Raw genomic sequence first — 25477 nt, 5'->3', positions numbered from 1 at the left:
CTCCATCTGTACCAAACTAGCAATAGTTCAGTATGGATTTGATCCTACTAATTGCACTCAAACTGTTCTGTGACTAGTGAGATTTATTTCACCTGTCACACAAGACTCACCATACAGGGACTTAGACATTCTGTGTGTTGCTAACCCCTCAAGCCCTGCTCAGTAACTAGAATTACTCTGTTGTGTTATTGGTGCCCTGCCATGCTTCATCCCTTCTCAATAGAGTAACAGCAGTGAAACGGCATGATGCAACCTCTTACCAGTCAAAATCAAATCTCAGTGTGACCCAGTGATCTCACAGATAGGTTGAATACTCTCTACAGTTTTACAAACGATAAGTAGCTAAAAAACAGTGGATTTGTATAGTTTAGTATGCTGACAATTTAACACTGTAACCCTTTGCCGGTAAGCCAGGCACACGCATATTAAAGAAACATACTTCTTTCACCCACCTTTTCTCATGGCTTTGGCATAACAAATTAGTGATAAATGAAGAAACACTAAAGAATGCTCTTTGGAAAAAATTTCAAAGCCAGCAACAAGTCACTTACTTTACCCACCAGTAAAGATTAAAGGGCATCATAGAGATGGTTATTCCATGGACGTACCTCACTGTTACCTTCGATAGCAGTCTTACTTTTGGTGAACCTACTCCCAGTACAGTCAAGGACAGAAATGACTACAGAATATAGAGACGTCTGTCATCCAGATCTAAACTAGCACTAGCCAACATGTTTCTTATGCCAGAACTATTCTGTGGTACCATAACAGTCAGGGTCCCCAAGAAAGCAGTCTCAGAAATATCAGCATATTTTTATATTTGTAAATTTGTCTCAAAGGTATCAACTTAAACTGCCACATCCATCCATTTTTCCCATTTTTACACAGGGGTCAAGGTGTCACTTGAACAGTGACAATTATCTAGAGCCAAGGTTTACACTGCCAGGTGGGTAGCCCTGCCATGGTAGTTCTTCCACACTACACAATCACATGCACACTCACACCTGTTACCAATTTAGAGCGTCTAGTCTACCTGTTGTACATCTTTGGAATGTGTGAGGAAACCGGAACACCCGGCGGAAACCCACATGAACACAGAAGAGGATATGCAGGCTCTGCACAGAAGATACCCCAGCTGCGAATTGAACTGAGGAACCTCTTGCTGTGAGGTGACACCATGAACTGCTGTACCAGAATCAAATGTATGTAACACACACACACACACACACACACACACACACACACACACACACCTGCACACACACCTACACCTCTTTTACCAACAGTCTTCTATTCAAAGCACATAATGCTCCAAGCTCACTTCTGTTTTGTCTTTACCATCAACAACAGAAGTCTTAAATCTACTAGCAAGTCCATTTCCAGCTCTAATAGTATCTCCATTAAAGTTAGTGATAGGGCACCAAGTATCTATCTCTTTGTCAAATGGAGTTCAGTGCTGTATGAAATTAGATCTACTGCAACTCTCTAACCATATAAAATCCTTGCCAAAAAAAAAAAATCCTTAATAAACATCCAGTTGGATGACACAGAGTTTGGGCTTCCATCTCTGCTGCTGGGAACCTGTGTTTGAAAATGACTATTGCATACTGGTAGAGCTGGACATGGGTGAGTATAAAGAGGCAGATGATGATCAGCGTTGCTGTCCTGGGTGGCCGGTAGGGGGATCCAAGTGACTATGCAGCCTTTGTTGGAGTGTCACAGCACACAACGACATACATAAAAGCCTCCCTTCCAACTCCCTGGCACAGAACTCCAAATACATAATTGTCTGCCACTTTGGAGCTTTTCTTCCCTGGCCTCTGCTGGAAATGGGTTATTTTGACCCAGACAGCCTATCCCGGCAAACAAATGTCAAATAAATGTGTGTGTGTGTGTGTGTGTGTGTGTGTGTGTGTGTGTGTGTGTGTGTGTGTGTGTGCGTGTATGCAAGGGTGCATGCTTGTGTGTATGTGTGTGTATATATATGTGTGTGTGTGTGTGCGTGTGTGTGTGTGTGTGTGTGTATATGTGTGTGTGTGCGTGTGTGTGTGTGTGTGTGTGTATGTATGTATGCATGTGCTGGTGTAAAACACTTTTATCTTGTAAGTTTGTGTTTATATCCCATTTGGTTTGATTGCGCTAGTGTAAAGTTCAAGCAGGATGTTTTTAAAATGTGTGAAGTGTAGAGTCTGGTTCTGCTATTGGTTGGTTTGTTTAAGGGATGTGGTTAAATTTGTTTGGTGTTAATATGCTCACAAAAGCAAACCTTCAGAAAAGTTGTGGAATTGGGTTTACAGTTTGCTTTGCAATCGGGTGTGTGCTGATCATTTGATTTTTTGGTGGTGTGTGTAATCAGTGTAATTTTTTTTTTTTTTTACACAGAATCATGATTATCGGTTTGGAAAATGCCCTCTTGGAGGATATTGGTGTCCTCTGGGGAGTTTATGATGGCATCAAGTTTATAGTTATCTGCAGAGGTGGTCAGCCATAAACACTAACAGTAGCTTTGACCCTCCATGCATTGAATTCCAAAGGGGAGTGGCTGAAGGACTGAACTCAAGGATGCACCACTAGTGACAAGAGGAGTGCCCAAAGGACTGAACTGTGAGGTGCACCACTAGTGACAAGAGGAGTGCCCGAAGGACTGAACCCGGGGGCATACCACTACTGACAAGAGGAGTGTCCAAAGGACTGAACCCTGGGGCATACCACTACTGACAAGAGGAGTGCCCGAAGGACTGAACCCTGGGGCATACCACTACTGACAAGAGGAGTGCCTGAAGGACTGAACCCTGGGGCATACCACTACTGACAAGAGGAGTGGCCAAAGGACTGAACCCTGGGGCATACCACTACTGACAAGAGGAGTGGCCAAAGGACTGAACCCTGGGGCATACCACTACTGACAAGAGGAGTGCCCAAAGGACTGAACCCTGGGGCATACCACTACTGACAAGAGGAGTGGCCAAAGGACTGAACCCTGGGGCATACCACTACTGACAAGAGGAGTGGCCAAAGGACTGAACCCTGGGGCATACCACTACTGACAAGAGGAGTGCCCGAAGGACTGAACCCTGGGGCATACCACTACTGACAAGAGGAGTGGCCAAAGGACTGAACCCTGGGGCATACCACTACTGACAAGAGGAGTGCCCGAAGGACTGAACCCTGGGGCATACCACTACTGACAAGAGGAGTGCCCGAAGAACTGAACCCTGGGGCATACCACTACTGACAAGAGGAGTGCCCGAAGGACTGAACCCTGGGGCATACCACTACTGACAAGAGGAGTGGCCAAAGGACTGAACCCTGGGGCATACCACTACTGACAAGAGGAGTGCCCGAAGGACTGAACCATGGGGCATACCACTACTGACAAGAGGAGTGGCCAAAGGACTGAACCCTGGGGCATACCACTACTGACAAGAGGAGTGCCCGAAGGACTGATCCCTGGGGCATACCACTACTGACAAGAGGAGTGGCCAAAGGACTGAACTGTGAGGTACACCACTAGTGACAAGAGGAGTGCCCGAAGGACTGAACCCTGGGGCATACCACTACTGACAAGAGGAGTGGCCAAAGGACTGAACCCTGGGGCATACCACTACTGACAAGAGGAGTGCCCGAAGGACTGAACCCTGGGGCATACCACTACTGACAAGAGGAGTGGCCAAAGGACTGAACTGTGAGGTACACCACTAGTGACAAGAGGAGTGCCCGAAGGACTGAACCCTGGGGCATACCACTACTGACAAGAGGAGTGGCCAAAGGACCGAACTGTGAGGTACACCACTAGTGACAAGAGGAGTGGCCAAACAACTGAACTCTGGGGTACACTGCTAGTGACAAGAGGAGTGGCCGAAGGACTTAACCTTGAGGTACACCACTAGTGACAGGTCTTTTGGTGGAGGTAGAGCGACCCACCCTAATCTCCTGGTTTTGTACTTGTGAGCCAATTTGTCATTTAGTGAATTGCACAGAGATTAACATTTAGCTGGGATAGTTTATCTACAATACTTGGGTGTTGGTTGGTGTTGAATGCCTTTGTGAGGTTTACTTGTGTGGTGTGTACAGATCTGCCTGTATCATTTGCTTCAGTAACCTTCTCAAAGAAGTCAAACAGCTTAAGTAGGCTCTGCCCTTAATAAATCTGAACTGGCTTGGGTCAAGAGTTTGTAGATTAACTATGTCCTTGTGTATTATAGGTTCATAGGTTCATAGGTTCATACTAGGCTATCTGCCCGAGGGCATTTACAAGCCTAGCCCATAGTTTTGTGGCTTACGCCACCCCTTTAGTATGGGGAACTATACCCATTATTTTGCTGTGCCTCTGTTGAGCAGTGACACTGAGGTAATTCCTGGGGTATATCTGTGATCTCCCATCCATTGGTCAAGATTTCTCTTGAACAAGGCCAGCGAGGTGCTCTGCCTCACATATTCCGGGATTTTATTCCACAGCATAGGGAGTCTTTGGGTGATGAATCTATCCCTCCAGCACGTCCTATTAATAGCCGTGTCGAGGTTTAAGTCTCCTGCCCTTGTGGCTCTGACGGATCTAGATTTTTTGAGGTGAAGCATATTCATCAAATCTGGGTTTGACATGGCCTTGTATGTTAGGCAAAGGTCACCTCTGAGCAAGCGTGGCGACTGAATAGAGCTGGAGTTCTTTCAGTCGGGCAGCATAGGACAGATGTTTGAGACCCTTTATCCTTTTGGTGAGGAACTTTGTGGCCTCTCCAGCTGCTGCAAGTGTCGGGTCAGATACATTCGAATGGGGCATTGTACTCAATCATTGGTCTGATGAGTGATGAGTATAGGGAGACTATGACCTCCCTTGATCTAGATGAGAATCCCTTCATGATAAGGTGGGCAATGTAGAAGGTTTTCCTAACTACTTTAGCTACATGGGTGTCGAATGACAGACTACTATCAACCTGGGTCCCCAGGTCCCTGATAACTTCGTCTGTGCTCAGTGGATTGCCACCTATTTGGTAGCTAGGGGTAACCTTGTTTTTCCCGAAGGGTATGACTATGCATTTTTTGGCATTTAACTTTAGGCCATGGCTCTGGCACCAGTTATCCGTTTCTGTGAGACCCTTCTGAATCTGTGAGACCCTTCTGAAGTTCCATAATGACCCTTTCCATAGCCTTACAAATGAGGCTGGTTAGACGTATGGATCTATAATTGACTGGATCCATTTATGCCTCACCGTTTTGAAATGGGATGACTGTTACTGTCCTGTATTCATCCAGGACAAGCCGTTATGGGGGCTGGCATTGCACAGCCTTTGTAGGGGAATGACAGGTCCTGTTGTGGACTAGCCAGTAAGCAGCCTGGTATGTTATATGGCTCCATAGAAGCAGAGCTCTTGGCCTTGGACAGTGCCTTGAGGACTTTTTATGAGAGATTTGAGAGACAGGTGTACATTCGGGTAGGAAATCTGTGAGTGTGGAAGGGGAGAAGTGGATGAAGTTAGAGCTAAATGTATCTATTCGCAGAGTGGCTATTTCCTCTGGTTCCATGTATGTGATATCATTTGCTATTATCTCTGAGCAGTGCTGGGCAGTGTTTTTAAGATTTATAACAGTTAAAGAATGCTTTGTGGTTCTGCATTGCTTAAGTGGCTATTTTTACCTCTTATCAAGCTTTGGCTGATTAGATTAGGGTCCAGAGTTCCCTATTAAATTTAGCAAGAGTTAGTTACATTTATTTTTACATGCAATAGTTTTTTCTTTTCTCATAAAGCTTGTTAATATTTGGGTTACATCATAGGGTTTTTTTAAATTTGGTGTTGTGCTTACTTTGGAGCAGGAGAGATGTGTCTGTGGAGGCTAAAGTAGCCTGGTTAGTAAAGGAGACATGTAATAGGTGAAATGTATATAAAGAAACACCTGAAGAATATGCAAAAAATGCTGCTGCATTACACTTTGGTTCTTGTTTCTTGGCACTAGACACTTGTTTGTGTTTGAAAATGTTTTTAGCAACAAAAGTACTTTCAAAAGTATCGTCACACTAACTGTCTTTTCCCACAAGAATGATAGCCCTAATATCTGTTATGTTGATACCCAGAGACAGATTCAGAGACTGCCAAACGTCATACCTTATACCAATTGATAGTACATTGTGCGTAGCTTGAATGTGTACTACAGAAAATTTAGGAGTTTTAAAACCCCCAAAAGAATATTCTGTCAACCTCAGTGATGCACCAGCTGCACACGATGACTGAGATGAACGTGTTTCATGTGACTCCGGCATCTACGTTTCCCATTCCGCATTGTGGAAAACAGAATTCTTAACAGGAACTGGAACTTTAAAGGTGTCAGGCATCACCCTGGCTAACAAGTAAGCATCAGATGCAATCTGTTCATTATCTGACTCTAGGAAATGGCATTCTGAGCAAGGGGTTCATCTGATTTTAACAAACATTTAAGTTTCTTGTCTGATTATCTGCCTCCTGAGAAGTGTGTGATATGGACAGGCCTATGTAAGTCAGACAAAGGGTGTTCAGTAGCGAAATGTTCTTCCCGATCCTTTTGCCCTATACTACAGCCTGCTACAGTCAAACCAGAAGCACAAAAGAGAAGGAAAGGTTCCCTGATGTCCTGGCCAGATTTCCCCTAGTAGTAGAAATGCCACCTTGGTTCTTTCCTGAAAAGAGGCCACTTGTTTAGTGGGACTAACTCTGCCAATAAGGATAAATTAATAAAAAGGGAATGTTTGACAATGGACCAACATAAAATAAAAAAATGAAGTGATGGGTAAAAGAAGTAAGTATCCAAACTCAGGGGCAGAAGGTGTAGTGTTGTAGATACGTACTGCTACATAAAGTATTGTGATTTGGAGAGCTTCTGTTATTATGATAAATTAAACAAGGGAAGTAGGTTGAACTAAAGGTTTATTAGGGCATGACAAGAAATAGAGTGAAGAGTAGTACAAGGCATAGACTGTTTGCAGTTATTTACTTACTTGTTAAACTGTGCAGTTATCAAGAATAGGACTGCAGCAAACCCAGTCCTTTGGAGGTAGTACTGAGTGCACTAAAGGTGGATCATGAATAGGACTGCAGCGATCCCAACTGTGGAGAGATAGTACTGGTGTCACTTAAGATAGATCACAGTTAAGACTACAGCGATCCCAACCCTGGAGAGATAGTACTAGTGTCACCTTAAGATAGATCACAGTTAAGACTACAGCGATCCCAACCCTGGAGAGATAGTACTGGTGTCACTTAAGATAGATCATGAATAGGACTGCAGTGATCCCAACCCTGGGGAGACAGTACTGGTGTCACTTAAGATAGATCACAATTAAGACTACAACGATCCCAACCCTGAGGAGATAGTACTGGTGACACTTAAGATAGATCATGAATAGGACTGCAGTGATCCCAACCCTGGGGAGACAGTACTGGTGTCACTTAAGATAGATCACAATTAAGACTACAACGATCCCAACCCTGAGGAGATAGTACTGGTGACACTTAAGATAGATCATGAATAGGACTGCAGTGATCCCAACCCTGGAGAGATAGTACTGGTGTCACTTAAGATAGATCACAATTAAGACTACAATGATCCCAACCCTGGAGAGATAGTACTGGTGTCACTTAAGACAGATCACAGTTAAGACTACAGCGATCCCAACCCTGGAGCGATAGTACTGGTGCCACTTAAGATAGATCACAATTAAGACTACAGTGATCCCAACCCTGAGGAGATAGTACTGGTGTCACTTAAGATAGATCACAATTAAGACTACAGCGATCCCAACCCTGAGGAGATAGTACTGGTGACACTTAAGATAGATCATGAATAGGACTGCAGTGATCCCAACCCTGGGGAGACAGTACTGGAGTAACCTAAGATTTATCAGGAATAGGACTGTAACAACACTTCCAAGTTGACTGCACACTGAGTAACAGCTTAATCTCAGCTCTCCCAGTGTGGAAACAAAAACTCAGAAAAGAGAGACAGTAAATTTGTCTTTTTGGGTAAATTTCAGTTACTGGCAAGCAAGTGCACTGCCTAGATGTCAGCAAAGAAGAAATGTATAGAACCTGAAATTTGTGCAGCTGTATTTAGATGAGTTAATAAAAACTGCAAAAATCGGAGTTCGAAATGAAGGAAAGCCTGGCTGAGTATGAGCCTGCTCAAGAAGAGATGCTTCAAAAAATGGTAGAATTAGAGAATAGGGCACATTTGGAAAACCTGATCATAGGACGTTACTAGGCTATTGGCCCTGAGGCCCTTACAAGCCTAGCCAAGAATTTAGCCCATGTTCCAACAAGTCAGCACCCTGTGCCACTGTCCAGCAGGGAAACAGGTGAAATCCCAGGGGTGTATTTTCTGTTCCACATCCAGTTATCCAGATTGGTCTTAAAAAGATTTAATGAGGTGCTCTGCTTTACGTGGAGAGGGAGTCTTATTTCACAAAAAGAGGAGTCTCTGGGACACAAATCCGTCCTGCCAACAAGTCCTATTGATGTCACGGACCAGGTTGAGGTCTTGTATGCAGATTACTCGAGTGGAGCTTGACTTGCAGATATGTAGCAGTCCCATCACGGCGGGGCCTGAGATTGCTTTGTATGCCAGACAGAAGTCACCTCTGAGGAGTCTGTAGGAGACTGAGTAGAGGGACAGAGCTTTTAGCCTATCTGTGTTGGGTAGATATTTGAGGCTCTGGATTCTCTGGGTGAGGAATCTCTGTGGTCTCTCCAGCTGCTGCATGTGCTTTGTGAAGTACATGCTGAAAGGGGCATTGTATTCAATAATTGGTCTTGTAAGGGAAGAATACAGGGATGTTATGACCACCTTATCCTTGGATGAGATATCCTTACTAATGAGGTGGGCCATGTAGAAAGCTTTCTGTACAGTAGAGGCAGTATGGTGGTCAAAAATCAGTTTTCTCTCAACCTGGGTTCCCAAGTCCATCACAACTGAGTGCGTGCTTAGTGCCTTATTATCAATGTGATACTTTGTGGGGACATCATTCTCCCAAAAGGGATGATGATGCATTTTTTGGCATTCACTTTTGAGGCCATGTTTCTCGCACCAGTCATTTGTTTGTGTGAGACCCTCTTGGAGGATGCCCATAGGTTCATAGGTTCATACTAGGCTATCTGCCCAAGGGCATTTATAAGCCTAGCCCATAGATATGTGGCTTTCGCCACCCCTTTAGTTTGAATAAAACTATGCCTATTATTTTGCTGTGCCTCTGTCAAGCAGTGACACTGAAGTAATCCCTGGGGTATATCTGCGATCTCCCATCCATTGGTCAAGATTCCTCTTGAACAAGGCCAGCGAGGTGCTCTGCCTCACATTTACCGGGATTTTGTTCCACAGCATAGGGAGTCTCTGGGTGATGAATCTGTCCCTCCAGCACGTCCTATTAATAACCGTGTCAAGGTTTAAGTCTCCCGCCTTGTGGTTCTGAGGGATCTAGATTTTTTTGAGGTGAAGCATATTCATCAAATCTGGGTTTGACATGGCCTTATATGTCAGGCACAGGTCACCTCTGAGCAAGCGGTATGAGACTGAATAGAGCTGGAGTTCTTTCAGTCGGGCAGCATAAGACATATTTTGAGACCCTTTATCCTCTTGGTGAGGAACTTTTGGGGCCTTTCCAGCTGCTGCAGGTGTCGGGTCAGATACATTCCAAATGGGGCATTGTACTCAATCATAGGTCTAATGAGTGATGAGTACAGGGGGACGATGACCTCCCTTGATCTAGATGTGAATCCCTTCATGATCAGGTGGGCAATGTAGAAGGTTTTCCTGACTACTTTAGCAACATGAGTGTCAAACGAAAGGCTAGTGTCAACCTGGGTCCCCAGGTCCCTGATGACTTCTTCTGTGCTCAGTGGATTGCCACCTATATGGTAGCTAGGGTAACCTTGTTTTTCCCGAAGGGTATGACTATGCATTTCTTGGCGTTTAACTTTAGGCCATGGCTGTGGCACCAGTTATCCGTTTCTGTGAGGCCCTTCTGAAAGATATCTGTGTCAGAAGTGTTTTCGACTATGGCGCCCAGTTTGCAGTCATCTGCAAACTTTGTCAGCCATAACCCTCCTGTGTTTGCTTGTACTTCAGAAAAGTAGATGCCGAACAAGAGTGGACCCAGGACTGAGCCCTGTGGGACACCACTTGTGACAGGCTTTGAGTCTGACATGGCTCCAGCAACTCTGACCCTGTGGGTTTTGTCACTTAGCCAGTTTGCAACCCATCTTGTGATGTATGGATTTACATTCAAGCTGATGAGTTTTTCGATGATACCTGAGTGGGGTATTGTGTCGAAGGCCTTTGCCAGGTCGAGGTAGGCTGTATGGACTGCCTTTCCCTCATCAATGGCCTTGGTGACTGTTTCGAAAAAGTCAACCAAGTTTAAAAGGCATGATCTGCCTTTGACAAAGCCAAACTGGGTTGGATCCAAAGTCTGCAAGTTCCCTATGTCTTTATTTATGAGTTCCATTATGATCCTCTCCATGGCTTTGCAGATAAGGCTTGTCAGGCTAATGGGACGGTAATTTCCAGGGTCGGTGGAGGCACCGCCCTTGTGAAGTGGGACCACAGTCGCAGTGCACCACTCCTTGGGTACGTATCCTGAGGTGATGCTAAGATTAAACAGCTGTCCTAACTGCGGGTTTAATTCCTCATTGAGTTCGTGGAGCACACAGCCGGGGACACCATCCGGTCCCATGGATGCTGTGTTTTTTGCCTTGGAGAGAGCAGTTCTCACCTGGGCCTTGGAGATGTTTGGGGGGAATTGATGACAGCATCTGGCTTGCAGTCATCTGCAAACTTGGTCAGCCATATTCCACTAGATTTGGCTTGCACCTCTGAGACCTTTATCCCAAACAGCAGAGGCCCCAAGACAGATCCCTGGGGTACACCACCTGTTACAGGTCTACTACTTGAGGTGGCTTCCCCTATTTTGACTAGGTGGGTTCTATCAGTAAACCAGTTTTGCTACTTATCTGGTAACATATGGTTTGAGGCCTAGTTGAGAGGGTATATCTGTTATACGTGAGTGAGGAATAGTATCGAAGGCCTTGGCCAGGTCAAGGTAGGAGGTTTGCACCGTCTTCCCCTCGTCTATGGGCTTGGTGACTGTCTCAAAGAAGTCGACCAAATTTAACAGGCCTGACCTCCCCTTGACAAAAACCAAACTGTGTTGGATCAAGTGTCTGAAGGTTGCCAATGTCCTTGTTAATGAGGTCCATGATAATCCGCTCCATGGCCTACAGCTGTCATCCACTCGGTTGGGATGAAGCCGGTACTCAGGCTTTGGTTGAATACGGTGCCGAATGGTGCTGCAAGTTCCTGCCTAGTTTCATGTAGGATGCAGCCTGGGATGTTATTGGGTCCCATGGAGTCTGTATTTTTTGCCTTTGAGAGGGTAGTGATGACTTGCTCCCTACAGATAAGGGGAGGGGGCAGGTACTGGGGATGTCCTGTTTTACTGATGGGGGGGCAGTGGAGTGAAGTTTTCACTGAACCTGTCTGTCAGCAGGTTGTCTATATCTAAAGGGTTTGTGTATGTGGTGTCCTTTACCACCAGTTCTGAGCAGATCTGGGTGCTTCCCTTGAGATTGTGGACATATGTGAAGAAAGCCTTATGATTGTTTTTAGTAGATGTGTCCAGTTTATACTTGAAACTTGCTTTGGAGGATTTCACTAGTGCACTTATTTGCTTGTTCAGGCTAAGGAGAGATTACTTCCAATTAGACACCTGCTCCTTCTTGGTGCTGGACAACATTTTTTTTTTCCTTTTTGTTATAGATATTTATTATAGATGTCCACCAGAAAGTTTTACCCTTCCTTGAGGAGGAGGATTTTGTACTGCCTGGTATTCCTGATTCTATGCAGCTATATAAATGCTCATATAGTACTTTGGTGTAGGGTTGGACATATGTGCCAGTTTCTGTGGGGGGAGGGGGCGTAAAGCTGTTTATACATTCCCTCAGGATGTTGTAATCAGCTTTTGAGAAGTTTTTTTGTTAGACCCTAGCTAGGGTGGGGTCGGGGGAGATGGTGACTTTGAAAGTGACTGCTTTGTGGTCGGATCTTACCAGGGAGGATGATACTGCAGGGGTGCTGCAGTTATTACTCATGTTGGTTAATACCAAATCCAAGATATTTTCACCTCTTGTGGGGGTGTCAACCAACTAGTTAAGCCATTTGCATTGATGAAATCAAGGAATCTCTGGGCATTTGTGTTTTGTCATGAGTATTTCTTCCAATCTATGGTTGAGTAGTTAAAGTCACCCAGGATCAGGGTAAAGGGTTGAATCTTGATAGATTCGAAGAGGTCCAGATAGGTGGGGGCATCTTGACTCAGAGTTGGAGGCCTATAGCTAGCTATGATTTGAACAGAGGTGTTGTCAGTTGTTAACTGCATCTGGAGTATTTCTGTGCATCATACTGTCTGACCAGCCTAGAGGTGTGTATGTCTTTTATATATATTACAACTCCACCTCCTTTTGTTTTGCTGCCCACGGCTTGGGGTCTGAATGAATAATAGGATGAGTAATCTGGTATAGCTGGGGTGCTCTCCGCAGTTTTGAACCAGGTTTCTTTGACAGCACAAATGCCAGCTGAGATTTTCTGCTATACCAGACAAACTGGAAGGAATCGATTGTATTAATTTTGTAAAAGCACATTTAAGCACCTGGACTGGTATTCCACAGCAGTTGTTGTTAATTGGAAGCCACATCATATATGTATGCTCCAAACCTGGCTATGAGGAAGCAACCTAGACTTGTAATAGTAAAGATGCAGTCATGCTAGCAGAAAGAGTTGATTATTTTAAAACTGTGGGAAAAGGACAAAGTACTAAAATGTGGAGACAGTACAGTGTTTGTGGAAAATGATTACTCACTGCACTTCAGGCAGACGAGGAGGACTTTTATTCCAGAAATAATGGAACGTTGACAGGCAGGTGTGAGATTCAGGATGCTGTATGCAGTTATCTTGAGAATATTCTTTCATGGAGGGTCAGTCATTTTTTATGCAGAACATGCTAAGAAGGAAGCAAAAAGTGATTTATCAAACAAAAGAGGACTCTGCTTCTTATTCTTCTAAAAATAAAGCTTGAAGAGAGACTGTGCCAGTGAAACTTTTTCCAATGCTCCAAACAAAAATGCTTGAAAGTCAGAGAAAAGCACAGGAGTTGACAAGAAGAACCAGGAGTACATTGGAAATTAATCAGTGACTGGAGTTGGGAGATGGATATCAACAGGAAGAAAACCCATAAATTGGAAATTAATGAATAAATGGGGGGATTACAAAGCATCAGTCACATTGTAAAATATGGCAGAACAAGAAATTTGGAAATATCAGACTTCTTTTTGACTTTGTTAAACTTGTAGGGGAATCCAAAGTGTATGCCCAACTCCATGTCATTAACGTTTAGAAGAACATTAAGGAGGGGGAAGAGGAGAGAAAGAGGTAACTGTAAGTGGAACAAGTTTTGTGAACTGTACTTTTATAAAACATGACCTATAGCGCATGTTTCATAGTGAAGCATTTTCAGTTACTTTTGTGTGTTATAGGGATACTAAAGTAAACATCAGTTACTTTTGTGTGTTATAGGGATACTAAAGTAAACATGAGTTACTTTTGTGTGTTATAGGGATACTAAAGTAAACATCAGTTACTTTTGTGTGTTATAGGGATACTAAAGTAAACATGAGTTACTTTTGTGTGTTATAGGGATACTAAAGTAAACATGAGTTACTTTTGTGTGCTATAGGGATACTAAAGTAAACATCAGTTACTTTTGTGTGTTATAGGGATACTAAAGTAAACATCAGTTACTTTTGTGTGTTATAGGGATACTAAAGTAAACATCAGTTACTTTTGTGTGTTATAGGGATACTAAAGTAAACATCAGTTACTTTTGTGTGTTATAGGGATACTAAAGTAAACATCAGTTACTTTTGTGTGTTATAGGGATACTAAAGTAAACATCAGTTACTTTTGTGTGTTATAGGGGTACTAAAGTAAACATCAGTTACTTTTGTGTGTTATAGGGGTACTAAAGTAAACATCAGTTACTTTTGTGTGTTATAGGGGTACTAAAGTAAACATCAGTTACTTTTGTGTGTTATAGGGATACTAAAGTAAACATCAGTTACTTTTGTGTGTTATAGGGATACTAAAGTAAACATCAGTTACTTTTGTGTGTTATAGGGATACTAAAGTAAACATCAGTTACTTTTGTGTGTTATAGGGATACTAAAGTAAACATCAGTTACTTTTGTGTGTTATAGGGGTACTAAAGTAAACATCAGTTACTTTTGTGTGTTATAGGAGTACTAAAGTAAACATCAGTTACTTTTGTGTGTTATAGGGATACTAAAGTAAACATCAGTTACTTTTGTGTGTTATAGGGATACTAAAGTAAACATCAGTTACTTTTGTGTGTTATAGGGATACTAAAGTAAACATCAGTTACTTTTGTGTGTTATAGGGGTACTAAAGTAAACATCAGTTACTTTTGTGTGTTATAGGGGTACTAAAGTAAACATCAGTTACTTTTGTGTGTTATAGGGGTACTAAAGTAAACAAGTGCCTTTTTTCTTCCTTCCTTTCTTTTGTTCTTGCTTTCTTCTTATTTTTTTGTTCTTGCTTTCTTCTTATTTAGTTTTAAGTTTTAAGAAATATAGGCACTGCAGTGTATAAAGAGACGTAAGCAGGGACAAAAACATGGTTAAGATAATAGGCTGTAAAGTAAAATTGGTATTAATCAAAACCGAAACAACAATAAGCTTTCTTCTGCCTTCTTTCTTGATCGCTCCAAAGCCTTCAACATGGTCAACCACCAAATACTCGTACAAACACTTAAAACTATTCCCCTAGATGTCCAGGCTATCCAATGGTTCAAATCTTATCTGAGTGGTAGACAGGCTATACTGTGGCAGAATAAACTATCTTCCCTTCTACATCACTCTTGAGGTCCCTCAGGGCTCTATATTAGGACCCTATTATTTTCTGTCTATATTAATGACCTGTATACAGTCATCCCAACAGCCACCTGCATTCAGTATGCAGATGACTCTACTTTGATTTGCTCTGCCACCTCCCCCTTTAAGTCTGCAGACTCTATCCCAAAATGTTTTTAATACTGTCAAAAATTGGCTCTATAATCAACGTCTCCTATTAAATCCTAACAAAATGAAGCTACTGCTTTTCTCCCTCACTCTTAAAGCCTCCCCTCCAACCTTTACTATAAAATCTAACAGTGGCACTGCCATTGTCCCAGATCCATATATCAAACTCTTAGGTATAACATTTGATAATAACCTCAAGTTTGATATGCATATTAATAAAACTATTAAAAAAGTTAATAAAAACTTGGCTTACTGTACAAGATCAAACCTTTCCTAACTACACTAGCTAGGACAGTAATTGCCCGTACACATCTACTTTCCACCCTCCGTTATGCATCCCCTCTCTTCACGAAGTTGAGTAAGTCTGACCTTAATAAACTCTCTAGTTGCTTTAATCTTATTAGTAGATTTGCCACTGGAGCAGCATACAGAACACACCACTGTCTGAAACTAAAGAATCTAGAGTGGCTAGAATTACCAATCCAACTTCAGTACAATCAGCTAATAGTAGCACATAAAATTCTCTACCAACCTGAAAACACATCCGTACTTACAAAAATTATCACCCCTTACAGCAACCTCAAGACATTTCACTCATCCAACAAATTACTAGTCCAAACCCTCAAAAGCAACAACTCATCTGGAGATTCTCTATATGCCAACTCTGTTGGCAAAGTATGGAACTCACTTCCTGCTGAGCTTACTTCAGAACCCGTTCTAACCCAATTAAAAAAAAAACATCTAAAACAATACTTTAATAGGCAATGGCTATGTCCTTGCACTAACTCTGGCAATATAAACATGTGCTAAAGAGGTCTTTTGGCCACCCCTACATTGCTTCCTAATTGTTACTCTATAACAAATCAGATTTATATATGACAGAATGAATGACTTTTATTCTATGTATTGTATCTGTAACAGTGCTTTAACTTGTTTAATGTAACAGTTTTTCTGTATGTATGTATATATGTATGTATGGAGCTTTTCTCCCTGGGCCTTCGCTGAAAATGGGCAAGTATCCAGTCAGACTATCCCAGTCAACAAATTTAAAATAAATAAATACTTTTTTATACTTTTGCTTGGGGAAATGACGGGATTAAGGCCCTTGACTTGATCTGACAACACATTTTAAGTAGAAGCAAGTAAATAAAAAACAAAGAATGTAATGAAAAGTTTTCGCTTGGCAAATAAATGTTCGCAGTGCAACACGGGAAGCTTATAGCTGAAGGCAACTAAATATCTTTTCTTTCAATGGATAAACGATGATGTCTGAAAGCATTGAAGTTTTTTGTTTTTTTATATCTGGGAGAGGAATAAAAGTATGACAAAAACAGACAGCACTTAATGACAGGCTGTACCATATCTCTTAGCTTGAATAACCTGCATTATAGGTCAGTTTTGGACTGTTGTTCATATTAGTTGGGTTAAACTTCATTATTTGAAGATAGATATAGTTTTGTGTGTTTGTGTTAAGTTAATAGGTTCTGGGAGAGTTTTTTTTGTTTGTTTTTGTTTTGTTTGAGGGTTTTCATTAAAATAGAGTCTTGCAAGATGTGATGTAGGTTCAAATGGATACGACAAGAAATAACTGTATTAATCTGCTAAATATTAGTGCATGCATATAACACAAAAGATAAAACAAGACATTTAAAAAAGTTGTTATACATAACAGATGGGAATGATAACTTTTTCATTATGGCAACACTTTCTATATTATCCTTGAGTGTGAATGGTCGCACAGGTATATACAAAAAGAAAGAGTAGTAAACTATATTAAGAAATGGAGAGTGCAAATACCTGTGCTATAGGAGATACATTTGGAAAGGACTGAGCATGTAAATTTGATAAAGAAGAATTTCAGGATGGTTATTCAGTGGAACATCTGGGACAAAGGAAAAGGGGAGGACTTGTAGTAATTGCTAGGGGGGCTCCAGTAGTGATAGAAGAGAAAATAAAAGGTAATGGTAGATAAGTAGTACTAAGTGGCTACAGGCAAGTGAGGAGGATTACACTGGCATGTACTTATATTCTACCTAGAACTGCTACAGTCGCGAGGAAATAAAAGGTAATGGTAGCTAAGTAGTACTAAGTGGCTACAGGCAAGTGAGGAGGATTACACTGGCATGTACTTATATTCTACCTAGAACTGCTACAGTCGCGCTTAAGAAAATGTTTGGAGAAATAATCAACTTTCACCAGAGAATATTACTTGTAGATGGGGACTGGAATTTGATATGCAACAATGAAGATGCATCTGTGGGGGTAGATTTTTGAAGAAATTTATGAAAGTATTTGGTATGGAAGATGTGAATTCAGTAGCAGGAGCTCAGAGAGAATTTATATATTATTCTCCAAGGTACAAAAACTGGGCTAGGCTAAATATAAATTATATTTCAGAGGCACATGTGCATTTAATTGAAGGTTTTGATGCACATCCAATAACTGTGGCAGGTCGTATGACAATAATAACTAAAATAAAAACACAGGGTAATGAAATAAACATGAAACACTGGTGCTTCCCCGCCTGTCTGTTAAACAGAGAGGAATTTAAGGAATGGGTAGTGGAAATTATTTGGGAACTATTAGAGAAGATGGACATTTCTTCAGAAAATATAGCTATAGAGTGGGATCAAATTAAAGTGGAGTTTAAAAATAGTGTGGAAATGAAAGAAAAAGGTGATATGGTTAAAAATTACCAATAAGTATTTAGAGGGAATGAGAAAGACCAAAGTATTGCAACTTCACTGAACAAAAAGAGGTGCAACTACAGAGTGCTAAAGAAAAAATAAGGAGCACCTGGATAATATGCATGAGTTTAGAAAGACTGCTAAGCAACTTTTTTTTTTTTTGATAGTAATGCCAGAGCACAAAAGCTTTTAGCACAGTGGCTCAGGCAACAGAAAGCAGAAAGGGTTGTTGCTAAGCTTAGGGAGCCTATAACAAGGAAAATAACCAGAATTCCTGTAGAGGTATTAGAAATATTTCAGAAATTTTATGACAGTCTGTATGAATCAGAGAAATATGGAAATCAAGAGACAATACAAACAGTGTGTATGTAAGAATTAAAAATGCGAAGGTTAGAGGCAGATATGACTCGATTATTAAAAATTATAGGAAGAGATGAGATAAAAATTGTGATGTATAACTACAGGAAAGTCTCCAGTAGTAGAAGGTATTCCAGTGGAAGTTTGGAAGCTAGGTCAGAAGAAAGTGATTAAAATCTGGAAGGTTTTGTTTAACAGTATTTTAAAAGGAGGTGAAGCACTAACATCCTGGAAGAAAAGTGTGGTAGCTGTAATACCTAAGGACGGTAAAGACTCAGATACAGATTTCATAAAGGCCAATTTAGATTCTAAGTGTTTCTGTCTATAATGGCTAAAAGAATGGCAGAGGGGATGCCAGAATTGATAGATATGGATTGATGCGGTTTTGGAGAGAGGAGGCAAACATTTGATGATATGGATAGAACAACGATGATCCAGAGGGAAGCAGAATTTAAGGAAATACCACTGTTGTTGCTCGGTCTTGATGCAGAGAAAGCATTCAAAGTGTAAGCTGTGATTTTATGAGTAGGGCGATGGAAGTGTTTTTATTCACTTACACAATATCTAGCTTAATTAGGTGGATAGATGAGGGATTGGCAGTGAAAATTAAAGTGTGGGGAGGTTCCTCTCTGATAAGTCCTGTTTGAACAGAGGAACCAGGCAGGAGTGTCCTCTTTCCCCTTTGTTATTCATGTTCTGTTTTGAACTCAGGACTCAGAAATAAGGATGTAATTGGTCTGTTAATCAAGAAAGGTTGGCTTCATTTGCAGATAATATTATTTTGTACCTGATAAACCAGAAAAAGACATTTCAGTGTTGTGGAACATTCAGAGATAGTTTCAAGTCTTTTCAGCTTACAAAGTTAATGAAGGTAAAACAAAGGCAATAGCTGTAAACTACGTACTCGCACACAAATTGGTTCACCAATACCCATATTTATGAGGACATGATAAAAATGTACTTAGGTGTATGGGATAAATAGGATTCTGTTATCTCAGCTAAAAATATGTGGGAAGACACTAAACAAAAGGTAATACAAAAAACCTGAGAAACTGGAAGCTGTGTTTATGGATATGAATAGCAAGGTACAAAGAGTGAAAATGTTTAGTCCTTTTAGTTTTGTACACAATTCAGGCATATTTTTATCAACCAGAGGAGAAGTTCTGGATAGCAGTTAATAAAGGGTTTATTGATTTTTTTCTCTGGGGGGGGGGGGGTTAAGTAGGATAAGTTGATCCTTAAAATAGAACAAGGTGGTCTGGGGTAACCTGATTTGGAGAGGTATTTCAGAGCTGAACAGTTAAGGCTCCTATACACAGCACAAGCAGAAAGCTATAATTCAGAGTGCAAAGGGATGATGATGAAATGGAGAAAGCTCAAGAAAAAAGGAGAGACCTGGATTTTGGATGCAGATCCTTAAGGAGAATAACAATAACCATTCAGAATATTATATTCATAAAGTAGCAGAACATATTTTAAGAACTAAGCCAACACAGGGATGGAGAAAGGTAATTCTGCTGATAGCAATGACTGCAATTGGGGGTACAGAGAATAGGCCAAAGGCGGCTGGAATTTGGTGGAGAAAACTGACAAAGGAATCAAGGTACTGGGAGCAAATTATTAGAAAAGGAAAGGTATAGAATGGGAAGAGGTCAAGAATAGCTTTGACCTGCAGGCTACTGATTGCTTCCCTGGCAAGAATTGATATCAGAGTATAGGTAGAGAGAGGAATGGGGAATCTTAAAATGAAAGACCAGTACTGATATCTAGAACAGAAGCTGCTATTAAAAAAGGGATAATTAGTAGGGGAAAATATTGTATGATAACTATAGAAATCAATCAGAGGAGATTAGAAAGGATTGGGAAGAGAGCTTGAATAAGCAATTCCCAAAGAAACAATGGGAGGATATATGTGTGGCTCACAACTATGCTACAAAGTCTGGAAGATTTAAGATTTTTTGCTTGGATGTGTTTGCAGAGGTACTTTATATCTCAAGGAGACTCCAAAGGATTTTTCCTCAGGAGGTGTGATGGGGAAGAAAAAGGTAATTAGGAACATATTTTTTTTGGGAGTGTAATGAGTTGGCAGAATTTAAAAAATACCTGCAGACTACGCTCTCAGAAATACTGGGTGAACAGTTCTGATGACTGCCAAAAAAGCAGTTACAGGAAGATGGAAATCAAAGTCTAAACCAACTGTACTAGAAGCAGTGAATATAGTAATAGAATAATAATAAAAAAAACACTATGACTCTAGCATTTTAAGCAGAAGGAGAGTTTTGAATTTCTTAATGCAGTGGTAATAATAGTGCCAATACCGAAGTAAAACATCTTATATTGTTGGCTGATGGTAATGGCATAGCAGCTGTTATATTTCAGGAAGAAAAGTATGTATATAATATAATTTTGTTAGTTACATTTACAGACTGAGGTAAACAAATAGAAAAACAATTACTTGCAGTTTCTATTGAGACATTCCATCATTACTTTTAAAGTAAAGAAGTTCTAGTTGAGTGTGATCATAAACCTGTACAGAGTACTTTAGAAACCCTGTTAGGTAACCAAGAATGTCATTGTATTTGCAAAAAATGCAACCTGCTGGTCACTTAAACCCTGGTGAACAATGGATAATATATGGCACGGTGAGATGTTTATAGTTAAACAAACAGAATGAGGATTTTACTTCACTAACCTAGTACAGAAAGGAAACTTTCAGGAAGGTTGTTAAAGTACACTGAATTGAAGATACTGAAGGAAGTAGCAATGAATGGGTGACTTTAGGAGAAAACCACCATCTAGCAGAACATTCTACCCTACTGGGCATTCAGATAAGTGATCTGTTATATATCAGATGTCATTCTCAAAGAACGGAACATTTTATTATCAAATCAGCCAAGACAGAAAGCTTTAAACATCATTCACAAATCACATCTTAAAATATTAAAGTGCAACAAACAGTTAAGAAAGTATACTTTACCTGTCAGACCTGTATGCTTAGAATAATTAAAAAAAAAAAAAAAAAAAAAAAAACAAATAAATAATGAGGGGTGAGACAATGCCAAAAATCAGGGTCAATTTTTACATTTCTAATTCACTTAAAACATTAATTGAACAACAGGCACTGAGACCTTTCTAAAAATGAAACTCTGATTTGTGGTTTTATCAAGTTATTGTGATCCTTGGTGATTATCAGAAAAACAAAAAAAAAAAAGGAAAAAACACGAGGCAAAACCAGGGACACCTGAGAGAGATGTGGCTGGCTCTTTTTCCTTATTTGCTTTAAGTCTGTATGCACCCACTTGAACAACCATTTCCTCTGTAGAGTTGTACATTGCTTGTGATTATACCAGGTCTTTTTTGCCAAAGGCTGTACCAGTTGGACATACCTGCTTAATAAATACACAGGTAATGTAAATCTGTATTTTCTGAAAAGCAGAAATTTAAGTCATTCTTACAGAAGCCTACTTGGTTAAAATTTACATCCCTTTGCTGACACCAAAAACTAAAATTGTTTAGTAAACATCCCACCTCCTTTGTCATGTGATCAATGTATGAGACTTACTGTTCAGGTGGACATAGCATGTGTCCAAGTACAGTAGTGTAACAGTGTTTGCATTACATAATTACCTGTATTTTATGTCACTCAGTCACGCCATCTGGGCTGGAGAAACTTTGATTACACTGTTCTGTTATCACTACTTTCTCCTCAGTGATTTATCTACTTGTCCCATTTTCTTAAAAAGATGTATACAAGTTTGCTGACTGAATGTATTTTATCTCCGGTCACAGCACCAGTAGTAGAACAGGCAAAGCATAGATTGTAGAAATACATTAAATAAATATATTTTTTAAAATAAATATCCTACCTTTTTATTACAGAAAACTCACCTGAAGGCCAAAGACCAACGAGTCAAGTTGCTGAATGAAATCTTGCAAGGAATTAAGGTAAGCAGGGAAAAGGCAGCCATAGCTGGTTGAAAACATTTGGGCTACAGTGCCTTGTCATCTCCAGGCTTGGGAGATTAGCTGCTCATGCGTAGGTTCAGCACTAGCAAAGAAAACTGCTGCTGCTGTGCCAGAAAGCAGTATTGTGTGCCAGTGTGTCATGCTGTGTAGTACTGTGTGGCATTGTGTAGCAGTAAGTAGTATTGTGTGCCAAAGTATGACCATGTGTAGTACTGTGTGGCATTGTGTAGCAGTAAGTAGTATTGTGTGCCAATGTGTCATGCTGGTAGTACTGTGTGGCATTGTGTAGCAGTAAGTAGTATTGTGTGCCAATGTATGATGCTATGTAGTGCTGTGTGGCATTGTGTAGCAGTAAGCCGTATTGTGTGCCAGTATATGATGCTGTGTAGTACTGCGTGGCATTGTTTAGCAGTTGCAGTAGCAGTATTGTGTGCCGCTGTATAGTAATGTGTGGCATTGTGTAGCAGTAAGCAGTATGATGTGCCACTGCATGATACAGAGCAGCAATGTGTGTTATCATGTAGCAGTAAGCAGTATTGCATGCCATTGTATAATACAGAGCAGCAATGTGTGTCATTGTGTAGCAGTATTGCATGCAAGTGTATGATGCTGTGTAGTACTGTGTGGCATTGTGTACCAGTAAACAGTATTGTTTGTCAGTGTATGATGCTGTATAGTAATGTATGGCGTTGTGTAGCAATGAGCAATATTGTGTGCCAGTGTTGATGCTGTGTAGTACTGTGTGGCATTGTGTAGCAGTATTGCGTGCCACTATATGATGCTGTTTAGCAATGTGTGGCATTGTATAGCAGTAGCAGTATTGCGTGACACTGTACGATGCAGAACAGCACTGTATGTCATTGTGTAGCAGTAAGCAGTATTGTGTGCCAGTGTATGATGCTGTGTAGTACTGTTTGGCATCATGTAGCAAGCAGTAAGCAGTATTATGTGCCACTGTATGATGGTGTGTATACTGTGTGTCATTGAGTAGCAGTATTGTGTGGCAGTGTATGATACTGTGTAGTACTGTGTGCCATTGTGTAGTAGCAAGCGGTATTGTGTGCCAGTGTATGATGCTGTGTAGTACTGTGTGTCCTTATGTAGCAGTAGGCAGTATTGTGTGCTACTGTATGATGCTGTGTAGTACTGTGTGTCATTGTGTAGCAGTAAGCAGTATTGTGTGCCATTGTATGATGCTGTGTAGTACTGTGTGGCATTGTGTAGGAGTAAGCAATAGTGTGCCATTGCATGATACAGAGCAGCACTATGTGTCATTGTGCAGCCGTAAGTAGTGTTGTGTGCCAGTGTATCATGCTCTGTAGTACTGTGTGGCATTGTGTAGCAGTAAGTGGTATTGCATGCTAGTGTATGATGCTGTGTAGTAGTGTGTGTCATTGTGCAGCAGTAAGCTTTATTGTGTGCCAGTGTATGATGCTGTGTAGTACTGTGTGGCATTGTGTAGCAGTAAGGAGTATTGTGTGCCCATGTATGATGGTGTGTAGTACTGTGTGGCATTATGTAGCAGTAAGCAGTATTGTGTGCCACTGCATGATATAGAGCACCACTGTGTGCCATTGTGTAGGAATAAGCAGTATTGTGTGACATTGGGTAAAAGTAAGTAATAGTCTTTTGTCATTATGTAACATTCTGCAGTACATTATGCAGGATTGTGTAGCACTGTAGACTAGTAAATAATATGTGGCATTGTATAACACTGTGAAGTATTGTGTAACATTGTGCAATACTGTTTGCTGATTTTGTATAACAGTAAGGAGTACATTTGTGACTTTATTCAGCACTGCACAGTATTGCCTGCATTGTATAACATTGTGCAGTTTTATGTGGAATTGTGTAGCACTGTACAGTATTATGTAGAATTGTGTAACACTGTGTAACTTTGAGTAAGACAATATTGAGTGGGACTGTGTTGGTAAACAGTGCTGTGTGACATTTTGTGGTACAGTATGTATGATTGCTTGGCAGTGTGTAACACTGCACAGTATTGGATGGCATTTTATAACAGTGGGCAGCACTGTATGGTATTGTGTAAAGGATTGTTGTATTGTTTGACAATGTGTAAGACTGCATGTATTGTGTGGTATTATATAACAGCATTATTGTGTGGCAGTGTGTAATACTGTGCAGTGTTGTGCGGAATTATGTAACAATGTGCAGCTTTGTGTAACAGTAACTACCGTGTGGCACCATATAACAGGAAATATTATTGTGTGGTGGATATGTGTCCTGCATAACATCACCAGCTACTACCTTACCCCCTTAGTCTATAAACTCATCCCTCCTATAGGAACATACACATTGTCACTAATCTCTTATGTTAATAATCTCTTATGTTAATACCTCCTGCACACACCTATTAACTATTGTCGTACCTAACCTTTTTTCTTTTCTTTTTCAAGTAAACATAGAGACTAAAAAATTGTAAACTGATATGAATTGTTGCATATGCTCTTCTGTGTTTTCCTGTTGCATTAACATTTACTTGTGCTTATATGTACTATTCTGACACTTTAACAAACTGTTATGTTATTTTATTGTATTTTACTTTTATTCTTTACTTGTATATTTGATATTGTATCTATGAAGCTTTTCTCCTCAGGACTCCATTGAAAATGGGCTCATTCGGCCCAATGGACCATCCTGGCAAACAAACTTCAAATAAATAAATACAATAAAATAAATAATATAATACTGTGCAGTGTTGGGTGGCATTGGTTAACTCTTTGTGGCATTGTGTAATAGCAAGCTGTTCTTTATGGCATTGTGTAATATTGCACAAAATTGTGCAGCATTGTGTAACTGTTAGCAGTACTGTGTATTAATTGGGTAACAATATATATGCAGTATTTTGGGTGGTCGCGGTGGTGCAGTGGTTCACTTTGTTGCATCAGAGCAAGAAGTTCTCCAGTTTAATTCTTGGCTGGGGTACCTTCTGTGCAGAGTTTGCATGTCCTCCCTGTGGTTGCGTGGGTTTCCTTCAGATGTTCTGGTTTCCTCCCACATTCCAAATACATGCCATAGGTGTTTTGGACACTCTAAATTGGCTGTAGGTGCATGTGCGAGTGAGTGTTACTGATGACCTACTGTGGCAGGGCTAGCCACTGGGTGTTATAAACCTTGGCTGTAGATGATTGTTTCTGTTGAAGTGACACCACAACTCCATGTGCAAAATGGGAAAATGGGTTATGGATGGATGGATGGATAGATGATATGTGCAGTATTGTGTGGCACTGAGGAGTATTCTTGGACTGTGCTAATATGCTTTATTCAGATCATTATCTACTGTGTTAAAGGAAGAATTAAAGTTGCAGCTGAGGGATGGGAAGAACTTTGATGACA

The 25477-nt window shown here is 40.7% G+C and overlaps 1 protein-coding gene across 1 annotated transcript in view; it reads left to right on the top strand.

Annotated features, from left to right (window-relative positions):
- LOC122802503 (multidrug resistance-associated protein 1-like) overlaps positions 1 to 25477 on the top strand; it is a 1262326-nt gene that overhangs the window by 417120 nt on the left and 819729 nt on the right. The window contains exon 7 of the mRNA XM_044072155.1: positions 22034 to 22099. Within this exon, the coding sequence (XP_043928090.1) occupies positions 22034 to 22099 (66 nt within the window). The remainder of the gene's footprint in view (positions 1 to 22033; positions 22100 to 25477) is intronic.

Source organism: Protopterus annectens, chromosome 5.part0 (assembly GCF_019279795.1).
Source record: "Protopterus annectens isolate FY-2018-M chromosome 5.part0, PAN1.0, whole genome shotgun sequence".
NCBI lineage: Eukaryota > Metazoa > Chordata > Ceratodontiformes > Protopteridae > Protopterus > Protopterus annectens.
The sequence above is the reverse complement of the archived record's forward strand: the minus strand, read 5'-3'. Positions and strand labels throughout refer to the sequence as shown.